Source organism: Drosophila santomea, chromosome 2R (genome assembly GCF_016746245.2).
Source record: "Drosophila santomea strain STO CAGO 1482 chromosome 2R, Prin_Dsan_1.1, whole genome shotgun sequence".
Lineage (NCBI taxonomy): Eukaryota > Metazoa > Arthropoda > Insecta > Diptera > Drosophilidae > Drosophila > Drosophila santomea.
In genome coordinates, this window is record NC_053017.2 from 3243471 (window position 1) to 3255787 (window position 12317).

The 12317-nt window shown below is 41.1% G+C and overlaps 1 protein-coding gene across 1 annotated transcript; it reads right to left on the reverse strand.

Moving 5' to 3' along the window:
- Positions 1 to 270: 270 nt before the first annotated feature.
- On the reverse strand, positions 271 to 8499 carry LOC120445743 (protein teashirt). The gene is made up of 3 exons (XM_039626318.2): positions 8265 to 8499; positions 613 to 3864; positions 271 to 467 (listed from the first exon to the last, which is right to left on the reverse strand). The coding sequence occupies exons 1-2, from the start codon at positions 8315 to 8317 to the stop codon at positions 1053 to 1055; spliced, it is 2865 nt and encodes a 954-aa protein (XP_039482252.1). The 5' UTR covers positions 8318 to 8499; the 3' UTR covers positions 271 to 467; positions 613 to 1052.
- Positions 8500 to 12317: the final 3818 nt, after the last annotated feature.

Below are 12317 nucleotides of genomic sequence, written 5' to 3' on the forward strand. Positions count from 1 at the left end.
CTCTGGGTAGAACCGCCCTTGTTATGCGACAAGTTCTAAAAATTGTCAAAGGCCCCGAAGCGAAGAAGGATTTGGATAACATTAGGTTTTCAAAAATCCACGATTTTTTGGATTTTAGCGACATGTCCTCCCACTTTTCGGGTAAAAAGCGCCTTAAGTCTAATGGAGGAAACAACCAACTAAAGAACGAAATCGAACTGTTTCCATTAATTTTACAGTCTCATTTGGACTGACACTGTTATCTCCCCCCCAAAAATGTTTTCTTAATAGTTGCATAAAAACTTTTATCTTGTATTTGATCACAATGTTTTCTTATCCAATTTTATATCTTTTCGCCTTGGCATGTGACAGCCCCAACAAGGACTCGTGTTTTCGGATGTAAAGTTCATCCAGTTTCCATTCCACCTCCGATCAGCAGAAAGAACCAGTCTTTCAAGGAATTTAAATGGCGCTTTCTGTTTTCTATCCTAAAATGGTAAAAACGGAAGGGAATTTTCAGTACAAATTTTTCATAGAGCATTTTAAAAATTTTAAATAAAAATCAAAATTAAGAAATGAATTTACAATAAACGAAATACTCTATACTACTGTTAAATCTTCTGTGACAATTACCTTGAAAAAGTAGGCCTAACGGCTTGCTGAAGGGCCGGACCAACTGAACGCGGCAGGAATCGTGTTGGGCCAAAATATCACCCCAACTGCAGCGAGTATTTTAACATTCTGTACAGTTGTTAACACAATCGTCAGTTTCCACGGCAGATTCTTCTGAACATATCGATTTCTTTGTCCAGTTAAAACAGATCATGTCCGCCATAATTTTACAGACGGATTCAACCAGTGGCTCCATCCGTGGCTTTTTGACTTGAATCTCGGTTCACCAGGCCAAACCCAAGGCCTGAACTCAAAACCCCGACTAGCGCTGGGGGAGGGTATTTGGGTTCGGGGCGAAGGCAAGGCGCTGACAAACCAAAAAATGTTGAAAATGCGTTTTGCTCGAAACAACGAAAACAAGGCAAATGATTCGGTTTCGCTTTTCGTATCAGCTCACGGACTTAGACGGTTTTCTCCTTCTTTACGCAGAATTGTCGCAAGGCCGCCAAGGAGTTTCCCCCGGAGCTGAGGTTCTCTGGGGATTCTGATCCTCCGGCAGTAGCTGCGGCTGCTGACTTAGCTCTGCAGTTAGCCCCGGCGCCACTGCTACCCAAGGAATCGAACATAGATGACAATGCGTTGAGCGAATCACTTGGATACTTCTTTGTGCTTTCCGAACTCCCATCGTAGGATTTGTGGCTAGAAGCGGGTGATTTAGGAGTTCCTGATCTCTGACTTTCGGCAGGGCTTTGAGGAGGTAGCAACCTAATCTGAGGACTTTCGGCCGAAGGCGGTGTCTTCGGGGAGCACCTTTCCACATTATTATTGTTATTGTTGGTGGCACTCCTATTAACCACAGCTGTCTCTATTTTGGATGACTCCTCGGCTTCATTTTGTTCATCAGCAAACTCAGACTTGATCTCCATATTAATAGGTTCCGATTCCGCCTCCCTTTCTTGCTTTATTGCTGGCTTTGACGACTCCTCCTCATGCCCTCCCCCTTGCTGCTGTTTTTCGGGAGTCGGTGCACCCAATCTCGGCCTGGCTTCTGCACTGCACTCACTGCCACTCCTTTCGCTGCTTGTATATCTATAGTGCTGATAGTAGGGATCATTGGTATCGATCAATGGCTTGTTGTAATCAACAGTTTCATCGATCCCCAATCGTTTCAGTATGCTGGAGGCCACAGGCGAGGTATTTTTGGTGGATGAGTTGGATGGACTACTAGCTGGCAGGCTGGCGTGTCTGGGTGGGGTGTCAAAGCTGGTTGTAAACATCTGCTCAATGGCACTCAAAACAGAAGAAGCCCCTGGAGCCTTTGCGCTACCGCCGTTCTTTTGCTCCACTAACTCTGGGGACTTGTTTTTCGTTAAAAGTTGGGCAGTAGCAACTTTGGCAATTTCTTCTGGGGCTTTTACCCCTGTAATATACTGCCGCATGCGTTCGGCAAAAAGAGCGGCATCGTTTTTATCGCCTCCCCCAGGTCCCAAGCCGGGTTTTCCTTGCACCGAGGATTTTTCGTTTGAATGATCTTCCTGCGTCGTTCCTGATCCGCCCTTCATTTCCAAAAGTTTCCGTACAGGCAGAGATTTCTCGCGCTTTTTAGGAGTTGGTCGCTTTCGCGCTCCTGCAGACTGTAAGAGCGGTTCAGCATAGTGATTGTTCTTGGCCATGTGGTTGCTCAGATCACCTAAAGAATTAAAGGCCTTATCGCAAACTTTACACGTGAGGACTGCACTGAGAGTGCGACTTTCTTCGGAACTCAGACTGTTGTGGCTTTCCTTGGCATCTGAGATGGCATTGGCATTCCCTGATTTGATAGATATACTCTGCTCCTGCGATAGGATATTCGTGTAGTGCTGGGTCTCCTGCATGTGTTTTGTCATTTCGCCTAGAGATCGGAAACTCTCTCCGCAACGCATGCACTTAAGGATCTGCATGGCCTGCTCTACACCCTTGCCAAGCCAAACGTTCTGGCCTCTAACCAATTTTCGTGGTAGTGGCGTGGGTGGATCGCCTCGATATTGGAATGCATTCTTCACATTTGCCGATGGTGAGTGATTGGAGGCGCTTCCTGAACTGTGCTTTCGGAGGTTATGATTCTGCGGCGGTGGCGGTGGAGTTGGATGGTGTTGTTGCGGCTGGGGATTGTTACTTGGCAGATTACCAAAAGGTGGTACATTCACTCCACAATGCTTACTGTCCTTCATGTGAGTGGTCAGGGCCTCCAGAGTGGGGAAACTCTGCTTGCACCACACACACCTAAACACCGAACTGGCCACACCCTTATTTTGCCAGTGTGATTGCCAAATGTTATGCCTCGCTTTGGTCACTGCGCCACTACCAGCACCACCGACTCCGGACGCTCCTCCGGATTCGGAATTCTGTTTGGATGTTGGTTGAACCGGACTTTTTGGTGGCTGAGATGCTGCCTGTGGGGTTGTGGCCTTGGAGGAGTGCATTTTTTCCTTGGTGCCCATTCCACTCGCTCCACCCTTTACAATATCAGACATCTTTTCTAGCGGATCCATTACCAAATCGTTTTTGCTATTCCAGTCGGGGAATTGTCCCGCTCGGAAAATATTGGCGGCTGCCACAGCGGCGAGATAAGGATTAACTCCTGGCAACAGTTGACTGGCTGAAGGCGAAGCCACGGAATTTGCGGGTGGGCTGTCTGACTTGAACATTTTCTTAACCTGAATGTGACCAAGTTGAGGCTCCGATTCGTGACCACGTTTCCGGGTTCCTACGGAGAGATCAAGTGGATTGTTGGCACCGTCATCAAAGTCCTCCTCCTCGCCCTCGGAAGCAGGTGGTTCAGCCGATTCCGCCCTTCCATACAGATTAGTGCGAAAGTCCAGAGCTTCCGAATTATTACTCGATGTAGTGGGCGAAGCCTGTGGAGGAAGTTTAAATGGAGCCGCCGCCTCATTAGCCAGTGGGAGTGGCAGCCGTGGACCCGCCCCAGCAGCTGCAGCAGCGGCCAAAGGAAATCCATACTGCTGGGCGGCTGCTGCAACCATGTGCAAGTACGCCTCCATTGAGGGCGGCTGGGCGGGCAGGGACTGCGGAACTGCCGGAAATGATGAGTGTAGTGTGGTGGGCCCTTCTCCGGGCATCACTCCGGTGGATAGAGTGGCTGCGTCTAACCTATGACCTACTCCGCCGCTGGCAGCACCACCACCATTCTCTGAAGAGTTTGAGTCATGCGATGGACACCGCTCGCTGGAATTCGCCGACTCAGTGGAACGCGGACGAGCTGTGGGCAGAGCGCTGCAAATACAAAAATGGTTATATACATAATTAAATTAAAGTTTATTAATCTTTAAAAATCTAAAAAAAAAGTTAATCATTCTTTGCACTTTTCATAGCTTAAAAAATAGAGACTAGATGGAAAAACACGTGATCAAAGATATGACATGGCGAACACATTATGTCAAAATAAGAACTCCTAAGAACAATAGGTACGCGTTACTACAGTAAAAATCGTACATTTGGATGCTACAGGAATAAAACGCGACTTCTAGATTCACAGAAGTGTACCTATATATACTGATAGTCCATTAGGTAGAAAAGGATTGAATTTCAAAACAAGAGAGAACGCTATAGTCGAGTTCCCCGACTATATGATACCCGTTACTCAGCTAGTGTAAGTGCGAAGGACAGTTTTTGGCGGTTTGTGGGCGTTAGAGTGGGCGTGGCCAAAAGTTTTTTGGCAAATAGATAGAAATTTACAAGACTAATACAAAACTGAAAAAATATCAAAACATTTTTCAAAAGTGTGGGCGTGGCAGCTTTGGGCGGTTTGTGGGCGTTAGAGTGGGCGTGGCCAAAAGTTTTTTGGCAAATAGATAGAAATTTACAACACCAATACAAAAATGAAAAAATATCAAAACATTTTTCAAAAGTGTGGGCGTGGCAGCTTTGGGCGGTTTGTGGGCGTTAGAGTGGGCGTGGCAAAACGTTTTTTTGCAAATCGATAGAAATTTACAAGACCAATACAAAAATGAAAAAATATTAAAACATTTTTCAAAAATGTGGGCGTGGCAGTTTTGGGCGGTTTGTGGGCGTAAGAGTGGGCGTGGCAACCTGAATCGACAAACTTGCGCTGCGTCTATGTCCCTGGAGTCTGTGTGCTTAGTCTCAACTTTCTAGCTTTTGTACTTCCTGAGATCTCGACGTTCATACGGACAGACGGACAGACGGACAGACGGACAGACAGACGGACGGACAGACGGACATGGCCAGATCGACTCGGCTACTGATCCTGATCAAGAATATATATACTTTATATGGTCGGAAACGCTTCCTTCTGCCTGTTACATACTTTTCAACGAATCTAGTATACCCTTTTACTCTACGAGTAACGGGTATAAAAATAACTAGTAGTAAATATAAATGCGGCAAAACCCAAACCAAATACAAAATAATAACCAACAAACAAAAGCCTTGATAGGGCTTTATACGACTAGTACATGTTTAACAAAACCTATTGACCGTTAAAAACTTTTTTATTTTACTATTCGCATTCGCCACAGTCAGACAATTAAGCTAATCGTTGAGACCTTAACAGCAATCTATCACCTCTAAATAGCTGAATTTTAAAACAATTTGAGCGACAAAGCTATCTCTCCCCCTTTTGTCAACCGACTTTCGCAGGACAAACATTTCTCCTGATGAGACCGGTAGATAAGCCATCAGAAGCATTGGAAATCATTATAGATCGGTTTACCTTTTATTTCGCTTCGTTCTGTGCTAAATCATTAGCCGGACAGGGGGACCTACAATGCCATCAATGGCCAAAATATGTCAACATTTCGATTTGTTATTCAAATTTTTGAGCGCCATAAGGCAAACGCGTATAGAAAAAATAAAACTCTTTCGGAGACAGCTGTGGTTTAGTGTTTTACTCGGTTCGAGGGTTGTAAAAATTCAAATGAAACAATGGCGATTAATTCGAGACTTTAAGCGTGCGTTATGAGCAATGCGGATCATAATCAAAAATACGAATCTGAGAAGAGATTAAAGTATTTGACAAACTTGGAGGCAATTATCGTTTAGACGACCGACCGACCGACCACAAATTCCTCAGGGTTTGAATAAATTAATTGGGCTGCTAAAAAATGTGCATAGAGATGAAAAAAACAAATTTTATTGCCCTCGTAGCAGAGAAAACCAAAAAAAAAGAGAATAAGGAAAATAATTTACCATCAGAGAGACTGAATCTCTAAACTTTATTTCCTTGATTTGTTCAAGTGTGTAACATTCAAATTAAAACCACTTATGATTTTAATAGCCCCGATTGTTTGCTTAGAAAATATTTCACAGAGCCATAATTCAGCGGGTTTCGTTTAGCTTATTTTGAATGATTGCCTGATTAGCTTTGAAGTATATGCAAAGATTATAAATTGTTGATGATAGCTCTATATAATAACTATGTATTTGTGTGTGTGGGCGTATTGTGCCTTGCTGTTTGGGTTTGCATTTGAGTCGGGCGGAAATAACGGAACTTAATCAATAACCACAGTTTATGGGGTCTTTTTTAGTCAAAGATTCGGATATCAAGTATTTATCATGTGCTTTTGTGCGACGAACGATCATTCACCAAAAAAACATTTTTTACCGGCATTAAGTTGTTTGATTCGGAGGAGTTTTGTCACTGGGCCCTTTCAGAAAGTCAGTATTTAATTGATGGATTGTTTACCAACAAATCCGGCCTAGCACAATATTGATGGTATCTTAAGGAACGTCGAAACAAAATCTGAGCTGCACATGGCAGCTTATTTGGAGCTCAGTTACCTGCCAGGTATATCCAGCATATCAAAGATAGTTATTACACTCACTGCGCAATCACTCACCACTAATTAGCTATCCAGATTGCAAGGGGCGATTAAGCCCGCATACAACCCGCTCGTTTCCCCTTTATTTTGCTACACTACTATAAAATACTTGGCAACAAATTTTCTCCGCTAGCATATCATAATCTGAAATCTCGTTATTCGATTAAGCTTAAATCAAAATGATTTATACGCAACTCCAGCAAGTGCAGTTAATTACAAGTTGAAATGTCTCATTAATAATCGAGAGTTACATATTGATATGCACCCGTAAAGCGAAGGCTAACTGAAACTGTAGTTGTAATTATAAGTCTGATATGGGAGACTTGTTTGGAACTAAGGTGAGAATAAAAATAATACACTGAGTACGAGTATGAACTGACCGATCAGAATTTCATTACATTAAAAAAAGGTAACTTAAACTAAATAATTTCGACAAACACTTTACTAGTAAATTTTTCTTCACAAATATATTTTTATAGCGAATACTTAACAACCGAAGATTCCTTTGTAAGTTTCTGCAAAATGAAGGTTAGAAATAAAAGAAGCCCTATTTAAACTGACTACAACCCTTCATTCCCTCTTGAACGAAATCCGACGAATCCGTTAAGGTAAATGAGTAAATATCACTAAGCACTCACATGCATCCGGAGACTCAACCACACGCACACGCACACGCCAGCGGCAAATTGTGAACATAAATCTCGCCCGTAATAGGCGCACACGGGGAAAAGGAAAGGGGGTGCAGAATGAAAAGATGGGAAGCAGAGCGTAGCGCATTTTGAGTTTTTCACTTTTTCGCATGATTTATTCAATTCGGCTACGTCATCGCCTTGGAAAATCTTTAAAATTTGTATGTATCTGCATGCGAATCAAACGAGAGCGAGACAATTTGTCGCACTTTATTATTAATACTCCAGATGCACCCCGAAATACCCACGCCCCCACAAATGTAGTGTCATAAAACACGTTTTCAGCCTTCAAGTAATTTGCTCAGACTCAAAATACTGTTCGAGTGCAAGTGTGAAAATATATCTCAAACTTGTTTAATCATAATTTCAGAGAACACCCAGATACAGATACACAAGCGCTTACCCAAGTCAGTATCCCATCATCGAACTATTGCGATTTATTTTGTTATTTTAAGATTTCCCCGGCCCCTCCCTGCGGCTCCCTTTTGACGTCAAGTTTAGCTTTTTCCGATCTGAGGGAGTGCAAATCACCGTTTTCGGACTCGTATTCGGAAACTCAGTAGTCTTGGATTGGCGGGTGGGTGTTGTGATATATGGGCGCGCTATTGGCGAGGTGCTGAATTTATAACGACAGGTGTGCGACCACGCCGAGGTGCCAATGCCAATCATTAAATGCCATGGAATCATACATTCTTGATATATTTATTAGGCCGATCTGGCTGAGAGTCTACAATAATATTTAAATGGGAATTGAACAATTTCGGAATAATAAATCGGAAGTTTATTTTTGATTTTGATTAAAACGGTTATATATTCAATACATATGGTGTATGGTTTATACCATTTTGTTTAACCATATTTAGCCTTAGGCCAGACATGTGAACGCACGTACATACATACATAGCAAACAAAAAAATGTACTTTGAATGAGATTAGTGTTATCACTTCATATGTGAATATTTCGAATATTCGTCACTTTTAGTCTAGAATTTTAAATTTAACTATGTCAAAATGAACAAAACTTTAATCCCCTGCATCTAATCGTAATAAAGGTGTGACCCAAATGGTCCATTTGAGTTTTCTGTTATCTAAATCATTCACAGTGCATAGTTCTATGGAAAATAATTGTCCATATGACACTTACCCGGCATTTAGTGCCTGTCTGTAGATCTCGAGCATCAGAGCCTCGTGCAACATTTTTAAATTTTGCTGAATTTTGACGGTTTGTTGGAAAAAACAATAAGGATGTCAGTTGGATTTCGGAACAACTTTAATTTGACACAATAACCATATAATCTATTGTTTTGCACTTGGTACGTTATCGTATAGAACTTGTTGTTGCTGGAGCGTATAACTTTAATTATTTTATATTTTTTGGATTTTTTAATTTATAAACTTTCGTATGTCAGAAAAAAATGACGTTTCGAGGCGTATGTATTTTTAATTCCTAATTTGTGTGGGTTTAAATTTAATTTAGTAATTGCATTGAATCGTATACTTCGTTAATTTGTTTGTTGATTTAAGTAACTGGCCTTACATTATATATGTAGTGTGGATTTGTTGAGTTAAATACCGTTTAATGTAAATATATGCAATAGTTTATCTTTAGTTTTGGTAATAAATATATTTTTGTGGTATATTTTATTTAACTTGTGGTAGTTTTACGTATACTTTGTTAAACCATTTGTAGTTGTTTCTCGTGTGTTTCAGTCTTGATCGAGCATCTGCGTTTGAAATTATCAAACCTCTGCTTCATTGACTAGATATGATGATGACGCCCTAAAAAACACTCGTTCTATCCTCCCCCAAAAGCGCGTTTTAAACTGAGAATTCACTGTTCTGGCGGAACCGCGGGTCGCGATGCGTGCGTCTTCTCATCCGGAATCGTCGTCACTACTCGAACGAAAGTCCAAAGGCGATTGAATTCCGTTGGCCGGGTTCCTTCGTCACTAGCATCTGCTGCGGTGCTCTGCCGCTGCGCTGTTGCTGCGCTGCCGCTGCTGTCAAGCTGACAAACAACAACAGGGCGCTGCTGCTCTGCCGTCACTGATTGATACGGATGAAAAAATGAAGCGACGCGACGGACGCGCAGCGATTGGAAGCTGCGCTGCTGTTGACGAGCAAACACGAAGCCCCCGTTTTGGCGACGGCAATTTCTGATTCGATTTTGCGTTCAGGCGACGGCTGCGCAGTTGTGTGTGTGCTGTGTGTCCCGTGTGTGCCACCCACACCCTTGCAGGACAGCTGGCTGTCAGCGTGATTAAATGTGCTCCTCTCTTGCTCGCACTCGCCGACTGAGCCGAGAGGCTAACTAATTACCGTACGATTTTTCCAGATGCGGCGCGCGGCCGAGCTTTTTCGCACGATCGTACGCAGTAACGGTTTCTTGTCGACTGACTGACACTTGGTGAAAAGAAACCGACTGGTAGCCAAAAAGAGAGCGCGAGAGAGAGAGAGACAAGAGAGAAACAAGAGCGCAGATGCAGGGCTGTCTTTTCCCCTTTGCTGGCAAGTGAACGATTGGAACTGAAACAGGGGAAATTGCGAGGAAAAGAGATGGCGTTGTCGGACCGCTCCATCTCGCTCGCTCCAAAAGTGTGGGAAATCTGTTTTGTCGTTTCGTCACCCTTCTTTCGTTCCTATTCCGAATCCGATTCCATCACAATTAAGATTTATGACAGTTTAACACAAATGCTCTCAATCGCATGCGCCGTTCTGCTCGCAGCCACTCAAACTTTGGCTGTCCCTGCTCTGTTTTTATTTCTTTGCAAAACAAACAGTAGTTGTTGCTCTCTGAGCTTTCGTCCTCGTCACTTTTGGACTCTTCCCTCTCGCTCTCCTTTCTTCACGCCCTCTGCTGTCAACTTTTGTTCGCCTTTCTGTAGCATCTTCGTGGATTTCACTCCACTTGACATGACGTTTTTTTTTAGCTTATTTCGTTTCGTTGCATGGCTGTGCGAGCGAGAAAGAAGGTAAAAACGTGGAAAAGTGGTTTGGGGCAATTTTTACTTGAAGTCAACTCATTCTACTTTTATTTTTGGGTGCCAAAACAATTGAATTAGCGACAGTCCGCCCGTTCTGTCCTCTGAAAATGTGCCTAGATGCCGCGATTTTATTAGTTTTCATGCCATGGTGTCTATGCATATATATACAATGTATTTATGTACATACATATACTATGTATAAAGCTGAAAGCAGTATACATTTTGTTGAATTGTTAAGTGCATTTTACCTAATTTACGCTTAATTACCTAATTTTTTTTTGGTCAGAACCATGTTACCTTAAATTTATAAATTGCATATTTACATGTTTATGTACGTATAATTTAGAATCTTTCGAAATAAATTTAACAAATTTTATATGCAATAATCAAATCTTTTGATTATCCCTTTGCAGAGGATAAATTGATTTCAGTCCGACGTTTGCAACGCAGTGAATGATCAGTCTTATATATCATATACATACATAGCTACCATGAGAATAATCAGTAAAAAATTGACCTTGGTTGTTTTGATAGTAAAGTATATTATTTAAGCCGAAACACTACCAATTACCTATTACTCGTAGAGTATTAATATTAGATTCGTTGAAAAGAATGTAAGAGGTAAAAATAAGTTTGTCCGTATGAATGTTTTGATCTGAGGAACTAAAAAAACTATAACGTTAAGATGTGCTGCTCTACACCAAGTATGTTTTAGAAGACTCACTTGATTGTCACCCTACACTTCTGAAAATGTATTTTTTTATTTGAACATTATTTGCCAGTTTTTTCGATATGCCAAGATTTTGGATATAATTTTTAAGCCTAGATAACACGGATTTCAATTTGAAACTTTTCAGTGTGCAATTGAATTTCATGAAGTAATTTAGTATTGGACCCATACTCAATTCTTTTATTACAATGTTTCCATTCTAAGGTTAATATAATTTTATTTTCAATGGTTCGCAAATTTGGGGTTATGGTCCATTAGTGAACGAAAAGCACACATTATCGAAATCCGAACATTAAATCTGGGGAGGCATAAAACTCGGAATCAGAGGGCTTTACTTAAGTGAAAATGACGAAAAACTGGTTCGGTTTTTCTACTTTCTGCCGCTGGTTTTATTGTTCACTGGGTCTTCATCCAATGGGAATCCTTGCTGCACTTGTTGCTTCCAGAACGGGCTCCGTTATAGGCTGAGGAAGGAATCGTTAAAGATTTAACGATCCACCAATTAACCGATAATAATCAAATTACGTGAATCCACCTGAGTCCTAAAGAGAGAATTGCATTTGGGTCTCCAGTATCATCCCCATCGGAGTCTTCTTTGTACCCGTGGCAATAAATACTTTTACGATTCTATGATTTGATTTGGGAATCTTTATTAAATATTATTTTTTATGCCTTTACTGTGACAGAGAGATCTCTTCGCGATGGGTCATCTATTGATTTTGCTGCTCCATATTAATTTTTTATGTTTTTGATCATTCAAATTTGTTTGATTTATTTTTATTTGGAATTTCTTCTGCAAACTATATTTTTTTCTCATTTGCACGGTGCTTAGCTTATTAGGAAAAATCATTATTATTTGTTTTAGTTTAATTCAAAATCTTCAGCTATTCAGCAAACACTCCATGGAGTGCAAAATAAGTTATGATATGGATGTGTAATAAAATGATCAACAGTACATGTCTCTATGTAAAAGAAAATTTTAACCTTTTGATTTATGTGCATAAAACTAAAAAAAAAAATGAAAAAATATGAAAACATTTTTTAAAAGTGTGAGCGTGGCAGTTTGGCGCTGCGTCTATGTGTCTGCAAACTGTTTGCTTAATCTCAACTTTCTAGCTTCTATAGTTCCTGAGATCTCGATGTTCATACGGACGGACTAATCGGCTATTGATCCTAATCAAGAATATAAATTATGGTCGTAAACATTTACGAATTTTCAACGAATCTACTCTACCAGTAAAGGGTATAATAATGGGAAATCACGAAGGTATAAGAGGCAGTCATCAGATATAAGACAATATTTGCCCACGAATAGCGCAATGATTGTACCGATTGTGCATAAGTTTTTTTTTATAACCGCAGTGCTTTGGATTTATTTCTTTCATCCAACGCCATCCAATTTGAAATTATATAGAGTTGTAAGTCTCCACCAGCAAATATGAGCTTAAACTTAAATATTACTTTGATGATATATGAAATATTC

Excerpts from the sequence above, each read along its gene's own strand:
- LOC120445743 (XM_039626318.2), bottom strand. The coding sequence starts at position 8,317 with ATGTTGCACGAGGCTCTGATGCTCGAGATCTACAGACAGGCACTAAAT. Across the intron at positions 3,865-8,264 it reads AGACAGGCACTAAATGCCGG|CGCTCTGCCCACAGCTCGTC; the intron begins GTAAGTGTCATA and ends TTGTATTTGCAG.